The following is a 20,608-nucleotide window of genomic DNA, read 5'->3' as shown; positions in this document are numbered from 1 at the left end:
GAGTTGGTTTGCCATAAAATTGTTGTTTGCTTTGAAATTTTCGAATTTACGTTCAGGAATAATAATTTCATATATTCATATATTCCACAACCTTAAACTCGTGTCCCAGATTCAATACGCAGCACGATGAGTGGTTTGCCATAAAATTGAGTTGTCTCATAGTCATTTGAAAAAACAAACTCGTGTGTGTGTGTGTGAGAGAGAGAGAGAGAGAGAGAGAGCATCTTCATCGCAATCCAATTTTATATCAGGCTCGGCTTTGCTTAAACGACTTAGATTTTTCTTGTAACCGCGAGGAAAAAAAACACTTAAATTTTTCAAATGAAAGACACAATAGATGGTGCTATATTTATGAACGGGCAACGCATCCATTTTAATCATACGGGACTGAAGAAATGGATTAATCAATTATTGGTCGAAGACCTCGAAGAAAAGAAAATTATAACCAACGCCTCACAAGATTCCAAAGCACTATCTGTCAAGATATATGATGGTAATTAAGAATATAAAACGCATGTGCTAGCTGCTTCAAATTATAAGAATACAAGCCGAGGAGCCCGCACTTGCCGCGGGACAATGTTCATTGTCTTCCGAGTTTTTTTTTTTTAAAAAATATACTGTAGGCCATATTCCTCAAGAAAAAAAACTGGAAAATTGAAGAGCATAGTATACTTTCAGTTTCAGGTTTTGCACAGTTTGAGAAATGAAAAAAAAAAAATCCGGATTCTGCTGCGAGATTTTCACGACACAGCAACACCAAAACCAAAAAGAAAAAAATGACAATTTATTATTAATTATGTACATATTAAGTACAGACGGAGACATTGAAGAGGAAAAAACACAGAAGGAAATGCGTGTGTTTTGGAGAGTTTTTTAAAAACCCTCATTTTGCACACATGATTGGAATTATTTTGTCACTTTGGATCTAGCAATTAATTTAAAATCAAGAAAAGTCTATGTAATCCTCTCTATATATGCAGAGAACGATTGATTATATGATAACAATTAAGTATTAATCAACAGCATAATAACGTGTTTTGATATTGTGATAAAATTATTTAGTAATTTAAGGATTTGAAAAACGAAATCACACTGGGAATTTAAAAAATGTGATGACATTACTGAAATCCTCAAGGAGAATTAAGTGGCAAGCATGCTGCCCGCCAGGGCTAGAACAGAAGAAAAGGCTTCCTAACATGATACTACCGATTATTTAATAATTATAATTTCCTTATGGCCAATTAAAACGAGACCGACCAGCCTCACTTAAAGCTAATTAAAAAACTAAAATTAAAACCTAACTGAATGCTGCTTTGATGTGAACTCCGAAGTGATCTGAAATTCTACTTTTTCAAGGAAGGCTCGGAGAAAATATTCCCATCTGAAAGCAGTAGACTTGGGCCCGCGGGAACTTATGAATTTACAGTTACTATCAAATCAAATTCGAGCCTGTATGGCAGTAAACAATATTTTGCCCAAATCCAGGTTAGGTCCATCCAGGCCTGTGGCGGCCGGCAACAACCCAGATAACGAAAAGGGCGGAAAGAAATTTATGCTTCAAACTATTGGAGAACACTCCAAACGTTGTCCAATTCAGAAAACAGGCATTGAAAGTGACAATTTTCAAAAGGTCTGGATTATTTCTCACGATACTTATCTGGGTTCTTAATCATGTCCGTGATGGGATTGTAGATGTCCATATACGCAATGCTTGACACTCGCACGTTGAAGCATGAGTTTGCTGGGCAACAAACTGCCTTCTGTCAATTGCATCGGCAAGCACCCATTCGATGGCAGACCCACCACCGTCAACCCACGCCCTCCCGCATTGGATAACCTTTGTGGTGTTCATGATTACAATAAAGATATTAAGCAATCGTAAAAAATATGAAAAATACCTCAAAAGCCACGCTTCAAGTTTAAACTTAACATGCAAATTAAAATTCAGAATCCAGAATCCGTTTGGATAAAATTGATCCTTTTTGTTTTTTGCAGTTGATCACATACGAGCATTCAAACCATCCTGAGATTCATACATGTGTAGCGTCTGTGCACACTTACATATGATCTGCTTTTGTATATTAAAATAGACTGCATTTATACAGTTCGATGTTTTACAAGACCATTATTCTCTTCGACAGTTGATAAAACGTATTGGTTTCCCCCTTTATCTGGCATTGTTTCTGAGTGAAAGGGGCCAAGAATTGCTGCATACTACTTTCTGAGGTCATTTGTCACAAGATGGCAGCTTCTGTCCAAGTAGGTGTCCATGGTATGTAGTTTTTAGTCTACTAGGATAGCAGGAGTGGTTTTTGCTTTTATACTATAGAAAAACTTAGAATTTCGGAGATCATACTGTTATCTTGGTCAATTTGATCTGGTACACGGGTCCCAAACATGCACATCGCTTTCTGGTTTGTCCAGATTTAGGTGACATAGGTGTAGGGAAACTATAATGAAACTCATGATGTCCTGTTGATTTTTTCGTGAAAATCAGCTTGTACTGCTTTATTGAGGCATTTAATAATCAAGCTGGCACTGGAATTACAAGATATATAAATGTCGCTCATATTTAGTTGGAATTGGTAGAGATGTAAAAGTTGACAGTCGTTCGCAATATGAATCATGGTTCAAAAATGAACTGAAAAGCTCACCTTTGTAGTATTAACTGGTTAAACACAAGTTAAAATGTTGAACCACTTACTCATAGGATCCTTTTTGCAGTAATGCTTTGAATTAGAGCCTTGTAAAGCCTGCTCCGCATCGGCTAGCTCTTGTAACTTTCTTCATTATAAATACACACTTTTTTCCCTTCTGTGATATAATAATGTACATCCAGTGTACAAACAATGTAAGAATTCAAGCAATAAAAGTAATATTTCCGTAGTTATAAAACTTGGTAAAGCCTAATAAATCAACTCGATGACCCACCAGCCCGAGCCTGAGCTGGGTTTTACCTCGAACCAATTTTTTCTACCAAAATACTGTCATTTCGTTTGTTTTTTTTTTTTTTTTTTTTCAAATTATAGCTTGGGTTGACCCGTTGACTTATGGGTCAACACTCGGGTCAACCCGGACCTTATGCCAGGTGAACCCCGGGGTTGGATCTTATAAGTGTGCATGTCTCTCTCTTTTTACCTTTTTTTCTTTCCATGAGAAAATATATTGAATTGGTTTATAGTTATTTTTGGAGGGCCGATCAGCTGCAGTTGAATCTTTGATTTATCTAAATTGTGTAACGTGGTTATGCCCTTTTCTATTCCAGATTGAATTATATTCGATTCTAACATCAGCTACTGTAGGTAAGTCGCGGGCTTTACTGGTATATATGACGAGAGAACCAAAGAAAACATTGGAAAAAAAAAGCGCCGTGGGTGCTGCTGAGACAAAGCTATGGGGAGGATTGAAGTGATCGCAGCGAGGAATTGATATAAAAGATTGAAACGTTCTTCGTTGCAAGTATATTGGTTATTAACTCTTTGTGATCGATCTGACCAGTACCAATTGTTTTGAGTTCATCTTTGGAGTTTACTTTCGCTTGTTCAAGCTGCCTGAAAACTAATTTTTACTACAGCTTTCAATTCAACTCTTTAATTGGATTTGCTGCTGCTCTGATTTCTGTGTTTCATCAATTTGAAAATCGAACAACTTAACTTGCTATTTCTTTGTATATCCTTACACAAAATGCACCAACTCTAAATATTGTAACAGCTCGGGATTAGTACATTTGATTTTATACCAGGTTGGGTCTGAGCCAGTGTCATGAGGATGAAAGCTATGAAGGTTGAAGGAAATGGGCATGGTTCGCATTGAAACTTCACTATTTATTCTTTTTGGTGCAAGGTAGCCCGTGCTAGGGACGATTTACAAACATGTAGTGCAAGTTCTTTCAAATGAAGCTTTGAGAGTAAACTACAGAAACAAGTGAACACCAGTATAATTGTATGATTTCCAGAAATTTACTCTCCTTTTTGTATGTTCTCTTTCTCTTTTTAAGCAACAGGATTGTGGGATTGGGAGCAGCACCTATTCAGTAATCTGACCAATGCATCAGCTTTTCTTCTGGCTTTTAGAGAACCATCTGAGGACAAGCTTTGAAGGGAAGGAATACATCTCGGATTTATTAACAGACACCTTGCAACCTCCTCTCCTCCATCTTTGCACAGCCCCAGCAACAGAGTTATCAAGTTCTCCTTCCCTTTGGTGGATCCAAATCTCAAGAGATCTATAACCATAGGCATAAGAATTCTGCTCTGTCTTATCTCCTCCAGTCCTTCAGAGCAACCCGAGAGCAAAACCAGCAATGCCAAGGCATCATCAGTTATGCCTGTCTTGTCATCCATCAATAATTCAATGAGCAAAGGAACTGCCCCAGCAAAAACAACACTTGCCTTGTTAGCATTATAGACTGATAGATTGAATAGTGCACTTGCAGCATCCTTTTTTCCAGTTGCTGTGCCTTCTCTCAGAAGCCCAACCAAGGCTGAGAATGCTCTAGGACGGGTGCCTATAGTCACCCTACAATCGCTTATGATCGACAGGCTAAAGATTGTTGCCGCTGCATTTTCTCTTGCCTCCATAGTTTTCCCTGATTCAAGAACGTTTATTATGCTGTCAATTGAACCAGCAGCCATAATTAATAACTTGTTGTTGTCAAATATGGAAAGGTTAAGCAAGGCAGTGACTGCATTTTCTTGAATTCTTGGATCAGTGGAACTCAGTAACGTCACCAGAAAGGGTATGGCTCCTGCCTCAGCAATTATCCTGCGGTTATCCATTCCAGTCTTTGCTAATAATCTCAGCTCATAAGCCGCCTGCCGTTGAATTTCTGGGGATCCCATTGCTAGCTTACCGACCAAAAATTCAGCTGTCATTTTGACTGCATCCATGGCAGCTTTTGTAGCAGAAATGTGTTCAGTAGCTTTCTCACTTAATTTGCTCTTGCTGCTGCTTCTCTCAAATTTTGAGGAAGACGAAGTTGAATTCTCTATTAATGGGACATTGTTATCTTGGCACCACTGATGCACCAGACTCTTAAGTGCATAATTAGGTATCAGGGCCCTGTGAATTAGTCTTTTCCCACTCTTAGGACACGTATGGTGCCCTGAGTTGATCCACTGAGCAATTGAATTGCGATCGTAAGTGTGCCCAGATGCAACTATCACAGGGTCTTTCATCAAGTCAAGGGAAATAGGGCACCGGAATTCATCTGGTATATTTGAAAGTATTGACTGAGAAGATGAAGAAACATCTTGATTTCTATTCAAGGACGCAGACAGCTGCTTGAAGTTTTCCTTGATCTCCTCTCTATGTCTGTCAATAAAAATCACGGACTTGGAATATGTTAGCAGAGAGATGAGATTGTTTATATTGGAAATCACAATCAATCCTCCCGTGCCTGCCTGCTTCTCCGCTTCTGCCTCAAGCTTCGAAATTTCTTCTTCATAATCCAATGGACTTCTCAAACCAATGCAGCTGAAAACTTCTTTCACTTTGACAAAATCAACGAATCCCTTGTTCCTGCTGTTCTTCTGATTGTTGCTGGCCATTATTTGTAGAAGCTCCTCTCTTCTTTGAAGTTCTTGAGGATCAACAAGCAAATCAACCCTCTTTGCTTGCTTGCGAAGAAGTTCAACTTGCTCTCTTGTGTCGGTGCTTAAATTAAGCAAGTTTAAAGGAAGAATATCAAGTGCCCCGCCCATCTCCTTCACTAGCGCATGGAATTGATTAGATAAAAACTCTGTCTGTATAAGACCCCAAAGAGAGCTACCACCCTTGCACCGTTGAATCAAAAGCTTGACTCTTTGGATCACAGAAAAGAGCTCGGTGAGACACAGGAGGGAAGATGGAGGAAGTGGGCTATTTGTTTCCCTTATATCTTCAAACAAAAACGAAAGAAATTTGATCCTCCTTATCATGGTTGAAATGTTCCTAAACTGTGAAAAAGGAAGCTTTTCCACTGATGCAACTTCATTGGATATATGAATCAACGATTTCATCAAAGGCCCAGTTGGCATTAAACCTGATGAGATCATGATAGGAGGAAGAACTACATCCATGGCCTCTTACACTATTTGAGTTGAACAGTTGTTCATTTTTATTATCAAGTCGAAGCTCTTAGTTACGAGTTAGATCACTTGGAGGAACTGTCTTCCCTCTGATTTTCAGCTACCGAGAAAATATTAGATTATTTGCATGCATTTTTTACTGTTTCCTTTTCGTACAGTCAACATAAGAGACAACAGGAAGGATAGTGGAAGAGGAACGGATACTTGTTGGGATGCTGCCACTTGGAAGAAGCACAGGGTTCAGTCGGTTAGTTGATATTCCCCAGACAATTTTATAAATATTCAAAATGAGTTGCATTGAACAAGCCTCGTTGGTTGCTTGCAAATACGCGTGTCCAGATTTAGCGTATCTGATTAGGTAGCTAATTCGAGGCTTTGGGGCTGTCGCAGGGTGCGAGCCGGCACGACATTGTCTAGTGATGGCAGGAGGTTATTGTCGTATTTCTTGCATGAGGTGTGGTATGATGAAAAAGTTTTTAGATTTAATTATAAAATTATAATTAAAGTTTAGGAGTTATTGTCTATTATTATAATTATTAAAAATCTATAGCTTATGAGAATCTGAATAAGAGACTGGTTATGTAAGAAAAAGATGCATTACCCTCAATGCACCTTGTTTAAGATAAGTTACATTGTTATTTGATTGTGTTTTCTAAATCGTGTTTCTTTTTGTTAATCTTTTCTAAGGTTCAAGGTGGATTTCTTTTCATGAGAGAGTCTCTATTTTATCGGGTTAAATCCTAATCGTTCTAAAGTTTGAATTTTAGCATTGTATTTATTTACACCTTATATCTTTAATATCTGAGGGTGTATTTTATTGTGTAATTTTACATCCTACAAGTATTAAAGTCTACATTTGACCCTAAAAAAAATGAAAAAAAAGTTTTAAATATTTTGGCCAAACTCTAATGGATAATCATAAACTGGTTATGATATCCGATTTTAGAATTTTTTTTAAACATGAAAAAGATGCAATTTTGTGTTTTTTTTTAATGAAAAAAATGATTGGAAAAATTTTAGGATTTGGCCGTATGCAACAATATATATATATATATATATATATATATATATATTATATATATATATATATTAAAATGTTTTGAATATATTTTTTTGACAATTTTTGGAGAAAACCAAGTATTTTAATACCAGATTTGTATTTTACAGTGTAGAAAAAAAATTTTTGAAAGGATTTTTTGAATTTTTTTTTAATACTATAATATTATATATTATTATAAATATATATATATACAGTAAATATACATGGGCTGAGCCTAGGAACTTTGGGTTGGGCCGATCTCGACCCAACCCAACCCAACCTTTTCTCTTTTCTTTTTTGGGCCAGGCCGGACCCAAATGGTCGGCCTAGGCCCCATGGTTGTTGGCCCGACCCAACAACCATGCATAGTAATTATGCTGCATGCAGCAACTTAGTTGCAACAATGGAGAGGTCGCACTACCTGACACCTGAGTGACTAAATGAAGGCCTGGCTGGTTGAGATGGGGAGGGGCTGATGTGAGGACAGTGGTTGAGGCTAAGGCTGAGGCTGTGACAGAGGAAGTAGAAGAAGAAGAAGAAGAAGAAAATGGGAGGGGTTGCAGATAGGAGAAAGAAAGGTTCACGGTGGCTCTCGGTGGTCGGTTGGGTGGCTTCCTGTGGTGGAGCTGATGGTAGGAAGATCGATGAAGAGGGTGGTGGTGGCCGAAAGCCACGGCAGAGAGAGAAAAAAGAGAGGACTTATAGAAAAAAAAATTTAGGGAAAAGGCTGATTTTTTGTGATTTTTGGATCCAATTTTCTCCCCTCAAGCCATCAAATCCACCTCTATTTATAAGAGGTGGAAGAGGTCAATCTCGTCTATACAAGGAAAACATTTTAGCCATTGATTCAGTTGGGAAGGATCTCAACCGTTGGCTAAAAGTAGGCATTCTAAGTTGTCAATTCTGTAGAAAAGGCTGATTGAGTTAACTCGTTTAGGCCGGCACCGGTGCCGATGGGTTGTCATTCCGACTGACCTATTCACATGTAGTTGTAGAGGAACTGCAGAGAATCATTTTCGTGCAAGTTTGGTTAAATTTGCTGGACATTAGATGCATTTAGGTAACCGGACCAGCATTAACCAGGTAAAAGAAGAAGATAATGAATAGTAAACAGACGACGCATCGTTTGGTCCTTTTTTATATATATATACTCAAAATGGTGTCATTTTAGGTTTGAATTAGTGATTTAAACTGATTTTCAATATAGTCCTCCATCTTTCACTTCCTTTCAATTGAACCTCTAATTGACTATAAACTTTTGATTTTATTGCAATTAAGCCCCTGATGAACTTCAATTGCAGCCTTGTATTTACACGTCTTTTGCAATATGGTCCATGATATCTGATTTATGCAATTTAACCCCTAATTGACCAATAAACTTTCAATTTCTTCAATTTCACCCTCGTTTTTGTCAATTAAGCCCCTATAATTTTGCTCCTTTTGCAGATTAGTCTTTGACTGTGAATTTCTTCAATTTAACCCCTAATTGGCCCCGAAACTTCAATTTTCTTACAATTGTGCCTCTTATTTCGATCAATTAATTTAGTAAAAATTCAATCTGGTCTCTTAAAAATTCAATATTCTCAATTAAGCCTAAATTAGGCTCTCAAACTTAATTTTTCATAAATTAAGCTCTAAATAAAATTAATTTGACCCATTTAAAGTATAATTAAGTCTTTGTACTTAATTAAATCCTTCAATTGGACCCAAATTAATTCTTAAATATAATTAAAATTCAATTTGGCCCATGATTAAATCAAATTGGCCTATTAAAAATTTAATTATGTCCTTAGACTTAATTTTTATGCAAATTCATCCAATAATCATTTAATTTGACCTTGAATTTGCATTGTTTTCTCTATTTTGAGCATAATGACGTATAATTATGCCTTGAATTTTCTCCAAAAATTACAGCTTGATTTTTGTAGTCCTTCTTGATTTGCTTTCTCCACATTACTATCTTTTATTTTATTTTATTTTTAAATTGATTTTTTGGGTTGTGACAGGCAACTGCACTGACTTAATTTCGGATTTTGAAGCACTTCAACTTGACCCTTTGTAAACTGGCCACAAAATGGATTCATTTTCTTATAATCGTTTTATTTCGCTCTTAATTGCCTCAGAATAAGTTCACCTGGAGGAAGGGGGGGAAAGGATTAAAATAAGGGGTTTAGAAAGGGGGGAGAAGAAATATATACCTTAACCAACAAAATGAATATTTTCCAGAATTTTATTTTATTTTTGTCTGTATTTGTGGTGTGTAATAAACTTTTCTACGTTACATGCAACATTTCTGTATTGATTTTGTATGGGTGCAGGATACTAATCTCAGAGTGTTTAGGATCTCATTTAATTCAAATTAAAATTTCTTTGTTGTTGGCAGGTTATGTTCTGAACAATCGTTATATATGTGAGAGCTGTAGAAAGCATGAGGATGTATGCGATCCTGAATTCGACTCTTGCTTATGAATTGGTTTCTGATGGTAAGGTTACGGGGGAATCAGGTCTACCAATTTTTAATCTAGTTCAATCGTTGATCAGTGTTATGTTGCGAACTAAATTAATTTTTTTTAATGTAAAAAAAATTTTAGAAAAAATTTAGATGCTCTACAATTTTTTTTTTAGAAAGTTTTTTTTTAATCATGTGAAGGTTTATCTAATATAATCCGAATGAATTTGTGAGTTCAAAAATAATTCACACAACTTGTAAAAATATAATTTGACTAAATAAAATTAAAAATTACATGTTTTTTTAATATTAAAATAAAAACATATTGAATTAATTTGAGTCGCTCCAGGTTAAAATGTCAAATCGGCGACCTAGGTTATGAGACTATGATAATTTTATAGAAACTGAATCAAAATAAAATTATGAAACTTAATTCTTAATTAAACCAATACTGAAGTATGAAAATGAACAAAAATTAATTAAAAAGGGGCTTAAAAAAGTGACTCGAGTTAACCAGTTAACACATGCGACTCGGGTCATAAAACTGAGATAAACTCATAGAAAATAAATTAATTAAAAAATAACCTGAGTTAATCCATCAAACCTATGACTCAGGTCATCAGACCGAGATAACCTCATAAAAAAATATCTTGATTTTATCTAGGTTAACCTATTAAATTCGCGACTTTGATCATGAGTTTAAGATAACTCTAGAGATAGCAAATCAAAACAAATTATAAAACTCAATTTCAATCGTTCTTTTCAGAAAAAATGTTGAAAGATGAAATGTGCAAAACAAAATACAAAGTCAATCTTAGTTAACTTGTTAAACACTATTCCTAAGTCATGTGACCGAGATAACCTAATAAAAAACAAACCAAAATAAATTATAAAATCTAATCTCAATTAAACACAATAATATTAAATGATGAAATTGAGAAAAAAAAATATTAATTAAAAAACCTAAGCAACTGAGTTAACTCGCCAAACCCACTACTTGGATAATGAGACGGGGACAAACTAATAAAAAAAATTCAATGTTAAAGAACTCATGACTCGAGTCATGAAACTAAGATAATCTCTTAAAAATAAAATAAAAGGAACAATTCAATGTAATCAGGGTTAAAATATCAAAACCAGTAGTCTTCATCGTGAAATCAAGATATCCTCATAAAAAATAAATCAAAATACATTATGAAACTCAATTCACAACTAACCTAGTGTTTGATAATTAAATTGGGATAAAAAAAACTCAATTAAAATTAAAACACAAAAAATAACTCAAGTATACTCGGTATTAACTCTTTAAGCATTATTTTCTAGTCATGAGACCGATATTATATAATTAAAAGTAAATAAAACAAATCAAGAAGTTTAATTCTTAATATTAAAGAATGAGATTGAAAAAAAAATAATTAAGAAAAAAAGCTTGAGCTAACAGAGTTAACTCGCTAAATCAGATTAACCTTTTAAATCCGTGATTCGTGTTATAAAAGTGTTAGTAACCCAATAAAAAGAAAATTAAAAAAAATAAGCATTAATTAAAAAAAAAAAGAAGCACTGTTACAGTAAAACTCCTCATCTTTTAGTTTATACTTAATTTCTTTCTCATCTCTATTTTGTTCAATCCATTAATTAATCTACTAGAAATCTGAAATTTGGTACACGCCAAAATGCTTGGCGATAGCATATGAGACAGTAGACGCATACCCACTACCCAAGGAACCTGGAAAAACTTTTTAAAGTAATATAACGATATTTAACTAATGTATAATCATAACAATTCTTCAAAAATTATGTGCTGAGAATACGCTCTTTTTTTTTTGGAAAAAAAAGACAAGAAAAATCAACGGAGGATGCTTGTCTTGATCTTATCTATGTACTTCGGAGATTCTGTCTTAAATTTTATACCCACAAAAAAAAAAAACCCTGGGGCGTGATATAAAAAAATAAAACTCTGGTGAGTGCCAGGTCAGTTAATAGGGAAGTAACTACTAACTAGGGTATCCCACTGTAGACAAAAACCAATAGACTGGGAAACGAAAAGCACGTGGGCTTTAGCTCGTCGTAACACCAATTAAATGAGAGCCTTTAGCCCCCATTGTCTGGACTGGGCCAGCACTGGTCAAAGAGTTACATGTGTATCTTTTATTATTTATTTTTGTGTTTCAAAAATATTTTTAAAAAGTTAAAATTTTTTATTTTTATTTTAAATTAATATTTTTTTATGTTTTTATATTATTTTATATTTTAATATTAAAATAATTTTTTAAAAATAAAAAATATATTGTTTGAATATATTAAAAAAAAAAACATTTAAAAAATAATTTTTTATTATCTTTCAAATCCACACAACAATCAGATAAAAGATCCCCTTGAAGGTAGGTGGTAAGTAGCAGCTAATAACCAGCAGGGGGCTTGTTTCTTATGTCCTCATCTCAGATTTTAGAGAAGATGCAGAGAAACTTTCACATGAACACGCACCTGAATCACTTGAAATTTTACAGAGGGAGTAGTGTCTGACCCGAGGCTGAGGATATTCTTGCTATTAACACTAAAAAAGAAAATCCAGATCAAAGATAACCAAAATATCTTACTAGCTAAACTTAGATGTCTGAAGTGATTGCCGCATGCTCAAAATTGGATGGCTTCTCGGGAAGTATCTAACCTATTTTATATAAAGGTATTTGAAAGAATAATAGAAGTTGTTTTTTAAAATATTTTGTTATTTAAAAATATATTAAATTAATATATTTTTTTATTTTTTAAAAATTATTTTTGATATCAACATATTAAAATAATTTAAAATAAAATAATAAAAAATATATTTTTTTTTTTCAAAATAACAAACAAGGCAGGCAAAGATGCAGCACTTTTTTTTTTGGTTGAGGTGGTGAGCACGATCACCCCGCTGCAAGTGGTGGTGCTCCAAAAGTCATGTCACAAACGTGCAAGTGCTTTATCACACTGCAATTATTTATTTATTTTCTGGAGGGGAGGTGGCGGGGGAGAATTTTGCAATAGCGTCCCCCACACAACACATCAATACCCAAAAAAATCAAAGAAAAGTGGACCTCTACTATCTGTGATCAGTACACTATTCGGGCCGGCCCATTATCCCTCTCTATCAAACTTGTCCCATCCTCCGATTTAGCTCGTGTAAAGCACTGCCCATTGGTTTTGTGGCCTGTCCGTGATTTTGGCTGTGATAGAGTCGAGTGGTGGCGCGTGAAACACGATGCTAGACACGCTTTTCCTTGGACTGGTTTTGTTCTTAGGAAAACGACGGGCATTAAACAAGTGGACCTCTTGAAGGGGAATGGAAGCTTTATCATATGCTCCCTTTTCAACTCCCTACCACAAAATGTCTGATGTGATATTTATGTAACTCATCCCTTCCTTGACGTGATTGAAAAGGATGAAACATAAAACGAAAATTATTGGTTCATAATTCCATTACACTGGAAATTCAATGAAAGTTATTCTACCCATCTCGCATTGCCAGTAATAATTTTTTAAAAACAAAAGTTTAACTATTTAACTTTTTAAAAACGTTTTAAGAGCGTGTTTGGCAGTGTGGTAGCGGTTGCTTTTCAAATAGCTTTTCGTGCTGAAATACATGCCAGTAATGTTTTTTCATTTTTTAAAATTTATTTTTGACATCAACACATCAAAACGATCCAAAAAGTACAAACCGCACTTAATTTTAGCAAAAAAAAAAAAATTTAAAATTTGATAAAACACAGGTGCAAACGCAATGCCAAACGGTACAAATCGAGCCAGTAAATAAATTCTTTCATTGCCTAGATTAGGAAATGCGTCTCCTGCAAGAAGTTTGGGTTCCCTGCAACTCTCTAGATCCATTAATTTAACAAGTTCTGAATCAAAAACTGCATCAAAATCTTATTGCCTTCTTGTGAGAGCAGAGGTAGCCATATTAGGGTTTTTCCTGAAATATGAAGGGGGAAAAAGCTTTATATCGAGGAACAACCCGGCATGGTCTGTGGTTCTGTCTCTGTGGTGATTTTTTCTCTCGGCTCCACCGCCACTGACCGATGTAGATTCCGAACTGGTCTTTTCAGCCTCCAGGTTTTCCATCTTGTGGATAGGGCCAACTTTCTTGAAGGGTGTTTACTTTTTCCTGTGAGGTTTCTCTTAATCAATCAAATTCAATGAAATATCCCATCCTTGTTGATGAACCATCATGTCTCATCAGGAACTACCGCTAGAAATATAATGTTGCCCCCACGTTATATTATCCAGGCCCGAATTTGCTTGTCTGTGAAATTTCGCAGAGATTTCGTTAAAAAATAACATTATAATTACAAGTAATAGTAAAAGTGGAGGGGTTTTCACTATAGCCCCGCACATTGTTTATATATATATATATTTTTATTATCATTTTCTTTTTTCATTCCAATCAAAACAAAAGAATTGGGATAAAAAGGGTAAGACATGGAAAAATAGCATGTCTAATCTAGAATGCATGATAAAAATATTCTAGTCCTTTTATTTTTTTCCTTCTTTCATTATAGTCCTTTGACTTTTTAAATATATTTTTTTTATTCAAAACTTTATCTTTTTTTTTTATTTTTTGTTCCTCGTCTTGAAAGAGGAGAGAGAAACTCATCTAAAAATTAAAAACAAAAAAGAGAAAAAAGCATTGATCGACAATGTTCCAACATTAAAAAAAATCAGTATTAATGTCAACAAGTTTTGTTTAACGAAAAGAGTCTTATTAAAGTGTTTTTTTGAACCTTCATCATGGTTGAGAGAAGAATTCCTCCTAATTTGATTTTGTACTTTAGATTTGATTTTTTGGGCTCGTTAATTGGTCTATTGGGGTTTTAAGGTTTTTGTTTTTATGAAAATAAGATGAAAAATAGATTTTTTGATAAAAAAAAATACTTGTCTGATTTTCTAACTACCTCTCCGGTGGTCAAAAACTAAATAGACAAATGATGCATCATCTATATTATTTATTTATTTAAAAAAAAAATTGGGGCAAACTCTTTGCCTAGACAAGAGAAAAGGAAAAACCTATAAGAATATTAGTAGGGCTTCTTTTTGTACAAACCTACATAATTGTTTCCTTTATTTTTATTCAATAACTTTCCTTTTACATTTTTATTTTTGTTATTCTCTAATTAAATGAATAATTAATTTCAATAAACCAAATTATTAGACCTAACCAGGTCTGTAATCCATAATATGAAATTAAATATCTGAGTCTAAATCTAATTTATATGTTTATTTTTGTTATTCTCTAATTGAATGCGCACATTAGTTTTACTATTTGCATGATATGAAATTAAATATCTGAGTTTAAATTTATTTTTTAATTTTTTTTATTTAGTTTTTAGTTAGCAAATTTTTATTTGTTAATTAATACATATAATTCTCAATTTATTTAATTAAATATCCACACTAGTTTTACTATTTGCATTAAAAAAAGTCTCTTGATATAAAAAAACATAATATTTGTTTTTTGACATTAAAAAATTTACTTCAACCTGCGGCAAAACACGTGCAGTTGAAAGAAAATATTTGGGGCTTCAAGGCATGTACTCGAACATGTGACCTACGAAAAGTGTACTGACAGGATAAAAGCCCAACCTACAGTTAGAATACCTACCTACAGAACTGTTACTTTAACCCTATGCGCGAGCCTATTTATACGAGGTAGACAGGAAGGAAAGGACATTGCAGAAGTAGACGTGATATGAAGACATGAGAAATCAGGAGCCTCGTGCGAGCTCTTCATGTGCAGCTTGTAAGTTCTTGAAAAGAAGATGCATTCCTACTTGCATATTTGCTCCTTATTTTCGCTCAGATGAACCTAAGAAGTTTGCCAGAGTACACAAGGTTTTTGGAGCAAGCAATGTGAGCAAGATACTGATTGAAGTGCCCGAAGAGCAACGCGAAGACACGGTGAATTCTCTAGCTTATGAGGCTGAGGCAAGGCTCACAGATCCAGTCTACGGTTGCATTGGTGCCATAGCTCTGTTGCAAAGAAAAATGGTTGAGCTACAAGTTGATCTTGCCATTGCTAGAGCTCGTCTAGCTCGGTACGCTGCCAATTCTCCTCCTATCTTGAATGATCATGGTAGCATGATACCAACCTTGGCTGAATTCCCTGCTTGTGGTGGATTGGTTGACAGTTTTAGCCAGATCAGTTCATCCGATACCATGAATGATTTCAGCCAATTCCCATTTATATTTTAATAGATTATCCCGTTTCTCGCTCTCCTATTGTTCATGTATTGTAAATTTGAAGAACTTGCGGTTCAGTTTATGTACCCAATCAAGAATTAAGATTTCTTTGAATTGTTGGGACCGTGGATGGTAATTGAACTGGATGCTGTTGGTACTCTTATGTACTGCTTAATTAGTTTCTGCTGATTATTCGATTAATTTCAGAAAAACCCAACCAAATCGAATCTTGAAAAACATCCCCTTATGCCCTGGCTATCCTGCCGTCATCGTCTATCCGCCGGACTGGCCGGATAGCAGAGACTTTTGAGCCGTCGTAGTGTACTGAGTTGATCGGAACAGTGACTAGAATTTCCGTCAAGAGCCAACAGTGGCGCGCATTAAAACATCAAAACTGGCATCATGGAAAGCCTCCTGTAATCAGCCAGACCGAGCATTGGCTAATGATGCAACCAACCCCACAACATGCCCATCCACTTTAGTTGGTGCAATGCGAATCCAAAGCTTAACGTTGAGGCTTTGAAGGCAAGTGAGTTCATACACACTAACAGCACTTTCCCTCCGCCAGAATCGGGAGGACCCCACCCAGCTTCCGAAAGCTTTCTAGTTTTCCGATTTTTAATAAGAAAAAATTAAAAAATGTATGCTTTTATTTTTTTCATCAATGATTACAATTATTTTTCATAAAAATATCAAAACTATAATTTATAATATTCATCTTACTATTTTATATTCTGATGATTATAGAAAATTAATTTTATTTCATTAAAATTAAAAATTATCATAGAAAAATTACATTTTGTTAGTTTAAAAAAAATGTAAATTTTTATATTGAACCTACAATAAAAATTAAATTTATCACACCGGCTAAATATAAAAAATGTAAAAAAATCAATATTTTACATTTCTAAAAAATACATGTATATAAAACAAATTGTATTGTTCGTTTTTTTATTTATTTAAAAGACATGTAAGAAAAATACTATAAAAAGCTCCTAAAATGTGTTTTCCAAACTCAGTATAAATTTAAAAAATTAAAATACTATTTAAAAAAAAAAAAATGAAAAACCATTACATTTGAACAAGAACTTTTTCTTACTTATTTTTCCAAAAAAATAAAGTATTACTTTGTGTTTAGAAGGTCCATAAATAACTTCACAGGACACTTTGATCACATGAGTGGGCATGCAGGTTTGCAAACAACCTATTCACAATTTCACATAGGCCACAGCCAAAGCTTCCACAGAAATTCAATTTCCACCTAAACAAGTTTGATAATAGTAAAGATATGAACAGTAAGAGGTAATCATTCATTGCCCTTTTTATCCTCTGGTGTCCCATGAACATCATTTGCACGAGAGACAAGCTCAATCAGCAAGGAGTGCCTTTGCTGAGATACAAGGTGATCATATATTTATATCACTCAATGGAGAATACGATGCTTAAGAATGTAAGGAGCTGACACAGGTTACAGTTTGGAAGATTACAGAGTACAGAAAATCTTCAGCATAACAACTTATGATGCATGCAGAATAATGTTACAGCCATGGATACGGCAGAGGTTGGTCATGATCATTCTTTAAAAGCTTCAAAGTTGAATCAGTTGAAGATGTGACAGACTCGGGATGATGCGGTAGAGGACTTCCACTCTTCAGCTAGAGATCAAAGGAGGGCTTTCATGGAGATTTACACACTGAAGTCCCCTTTTGAAAATTAGATTTTTGAGCAATATCAACTACAACTTCTTCCCTGTTCAAAGTGTCCAAAAATCATTTAAATCCCAACCGGAATACAATTTAAAGTCTAGAACCAACATTGACACAGTAAGAGGATATCAGGCCAGGATTGTGAACCCAGTTATTATATATACAGAAGAAATAATTTTTGTGATACATGCGTGCATGCCCAAGCACATGCATGTGTCTGAGTGTCGCTATGAGTGCATACACATAGAATAGCATCTCGGAGGGATGGAGAGAGGGAGACAGATCCAATGCTCAAACAAAACCCATCTTAACCACAATTCTGTACCAAATCCAATCTGATTAAAGCTAATGTCTTAATAATCAGATTTTATTAAATCCAATCAGATTTTAATCAAATCTGATAAAGTTGTATATCAATAAATAATCACGTGCATGCATGAACAGAGTACTTCAAATTTTTCCATCGAAAAAGAAATACATCATGGTTCATGTGTATGCATGAACAGCGTGCTTCAAATTTCATAGTTGGAGATCAAATGCTTGATCTGGACTTTCTTCAGTTACACAACATGAGTACACAGAGAGCCAAGAGTTGAACAACAGTTTCTGATTCTGAATGATGAAACGAGAACATTGTGATTGCAGGATGAGGTGAGGCAAAATTCAAGATTGGCATAGAAACTAACAGGTATGAAACATTGCACATTACCATCACCAGCAAGGACACCAAACACATCAGTCAAATTTGAGTCTTCTAAGCTTATCAACAACTTCAAATGGTATTAGTAGCTCATCAAACTACAATGAGCAATGAATCAATATTTTGCAGGACAGGAGCATGGAGTAAATTGTGAAGCAGGTGTTTAAATACATTAGAGCATTTCTGGCAACAAAGATCCCACTCAGGTAGGTTTCGCATTGGGACAGATTAAAAGACTAGTGGAAATCCAATTTTACAGATTCAGCAGTTTGCACCTTCATCCCAAAGGGAACTCTTTCTGGTTACTATTAAGCCCATTCAGACGTACAACCAAGTCACCTATAACAAGTTGTCTGAATCTAATTCATGTCCAAATGACTAAGAGTGACCACCCCAAAACACACTAGCTGAGTTACTGAGCCTGAGCCTGAGCCTGATTTGAGTCAAATGACTAAGTTTGACCACCCTTAAACCCACATTAGATGACTTAAACTCCTCTACCCTTGATTGCGGGGGAAAATCCATGAATCACAAATTTTAGTGTGAACTGCAAATTTACCAACATTGTTAACTGAAGAGAATGGGTCTTGAATATCCACATCCCTTGCTTTCCTAAACATACGATGGGCAGAATTACAAAGATTTGACATGAAAGTTATTTCTAACCCCCAAATTACTCTTATTTCCTCAATTCACTTCACCTAGGAACTAAGAAGTACAACCATCGGCAATTCATAAAGTAGCCATTTTTAGCATGCGGCCCCTTCCTAATATGTTCAAATGCAAACTATCCAGTTTTTACACTCTAATGGTTGAACATAAATGTAAGGGTGCAGGGCTCTCCTAAAAATGAGAAAATCTTTGCACCGCTAAAAGAATTTTGACACAGAACCACAAGCGAGACTGATACACTAGACCTGTAGCACAACTCCAATACATGCAAATGGTAGAATTTAACCACGAAAAAAAATAATCAAGCAATCACATTAGCAACAGACCAAATGAGAAAACTCAATATCAGCGAACCCCAGATCAAGAAAAGACAAACAACTTCCAATATTTCATTGAACAAACCTGAACTGGAAGCAAATTTATCGCGGCTGAAAGACTTCTTTTTGAGCTCCAATTGAGCATCAACAAACAAATTCATTCTTTCAAACTCAACTTCTTTAGTTAACTCCATTCTCTGTTTCTCCAACTCCATCATTTGCTGCTGTTTCGAACTCTCAATTCTCTCATATATCTCTCCAAACTTCAATATCGCTCTCGCTAATTCCCTACACGCAGCCCCATCAGATAAATCTACATCCTCCATTCTATGCCGTTTCTTTTTCACTCTCTCATCAAACCACGCCATATCGTCGTCGTCGTCGTCAGAAGAGCTCTCCCCACAACTTGCCAAGCCTGGATAAACATCATTTTGAGGCTTTGTCTTTGACTTCACCGTGAAAGTAACGGAGGTAGGTTTCTTGAAAGTGTTAGTAGCGTTACTGTTAGTGCCGAGGAGAGAATCGAGCCGATGATAAAACGGCCAAGTCGACGGAGGGGGCTTGGATTTTTCGATCTTGTATTTTTTCTTCAATGTGTCGATTCGGTTTTTACACTGGATGTCGGTCTTTTTAGGTTTGCCGCCGTTTCGATGGTTGTTGACGGCGTCAGCGACTTCTTTCCAGTCTTTTTGACGGAGGTTACCTCTGTTAAGATTTACGTAACGGTCACCCCAGGCTTCGACTAGTGTCCCAGTGGCGCCATCGCTCCAACAATCTTCGCGACCACCGTGGTGAGGCCGGGTGATGGCGGCGGAGGGGCTGGGGTCCATGGTGGGAGTGGTGGTTTTGGGTGCTAAAGTGCTCCGGAGGGGGAGGGGAGTGTAGGGTAATAAGAGAAAAGAAGGAATTGTAGGATTGGAAGGAGAAAGGAAAGAGGATATGGATGAGGGTGATGGCCGTGCATTGTGACCGGCGGTGACGTCAGCTCCCGTAATGGGGTTGGAGGGGAAATGTTTTTGTTTTTGGACATCAATAATTGGATTGTTAACATTATTATTATTATCAGACTATTACATCTGCACATAGGTTTGCATTGTTGGAAGTGGAAACTTGAAAAGATGTTTGGAAGTGGTTTTCGTTTGAGCTTTTTTGGGCCTTGATGATGTAAGATGTTACGAGTTTCGGCTAATGTAGCAATTCGAGAAAGATGATTTTAGGAGTAGGGGCTGGGCCTTGAGGCTTACCATCTTTTCAAGACCATGGTGGTTGATTCTCCCGTTTCATTTTCAAGAGAAAGATTACCACCAAAATACATGATTGAGGTGGAATAATCGCAGCGATGTTCAATAGCCACCGCTCTAGGTGGTTTCTCCATCTATACCGGAATAATCGCAGCGATGTTCAATAGCCACCGCTCTAGGTGGTTTCTCCATCTATACCAAGG

General features: G+C 35.5%; 3 protein-coding genes across 4 annotated transcripts; 1 reads left to right on the top strand and 2 right to left on the bottom strand.

The window, feature by feature from the left end:
- Nucleotides 1-3,803: 3,803 nt before the first annotated feature.
- Nucleotides 3,804-6,264, bottom strand: LOC118055926 (U-box domain-containing protein 1). Its single transcript, XM_035067964.2, has one exon. It carries the CDS (start codon nucleotides 6,057-6,059, stop codon nucleotides 3,993-3,995), a length of 2,067 nt encoding a protein of 688 aa, XP_034923855.1. The 5' UTR covers nucleotides 6,060-6,264; the 3' UTR covers nucleotides 3,804-3,992.
- An 8,984-nt stretch (nucleotides 6,265-15,248) lies between these two features.
- Nucleotides 15,249-15,952, top strand: LOC118055824 (LOB domain-containing protein 21). The gene has a single exon (XM_035067830.2). It carries the CDS (start codon nucleotides 15,287-15,289, stop codon nucleotides 15,779-15,781), a length of 495 nt encoding a protein of 164 aa, XP_034923721.1. The 5' UTR covers nucleotides 15,249-15,286; the 3' UTR covers nucleotides 15,782-15,952.
- Nucleotides 15,953-17,058: 1,106 nt separating this feature from the next.
- LOC118055825 (trihelix transcription factor ENAP2) lies at nucleotides 17,059-20,239 on the bottom strand. Of its 2 annotated transcripts, none has more exons than XM_035067831.2 (2): nucleotides 19,250-20,235; nucleotides 17,059-17,518 (listed from the first exon to the last, which is right to left on the bottom strand). In XM_035067831.2, the coding sequence occupies exons 1-2, from the start codon at nucleotides 19,992-19,994 to the stop codon at nucleotides 17,505-17,507; spliced, it is 759 nt and encodes a 252-aa protein (XP_034923722.1). In that variant the 5' UTR covers nucleotides 19,995-20,235; the 3' UTR covers nucleotides 17,059-17,504. The 2 variants fall into 2 exon arrangements, with proteins under 2 accessions (XP_034923722.1, XP_073267295.1); XM_073411194.1 differs by lacking the exon at nucleotides 17,059-17,518 and adding an exon at nucleotides 17,525-18,273 and having other exon boundaries at nucleotides 19,250-20,239.
- Between the last annotated feature and the right edge of the window lie 369 nt (nucleotides 20,240-20,608).

This window comes from Populus alba, chromosome 8, assembly GCF_005239225.2.
Source record: "Populus alba chromosome 8, ASM523922v2, whole genome shotgun sequence".
Taxonomy (NCBI): domain Eukaryota; kingdom Viridiplantae; phylum Streptophyta; class Magnoliopsida; order Malpighiales; family Salicaceae; genus Populus; species Populus alba.
This window is presented reverse-complemented; position numbering and strand designations above follow the sequence as displayed.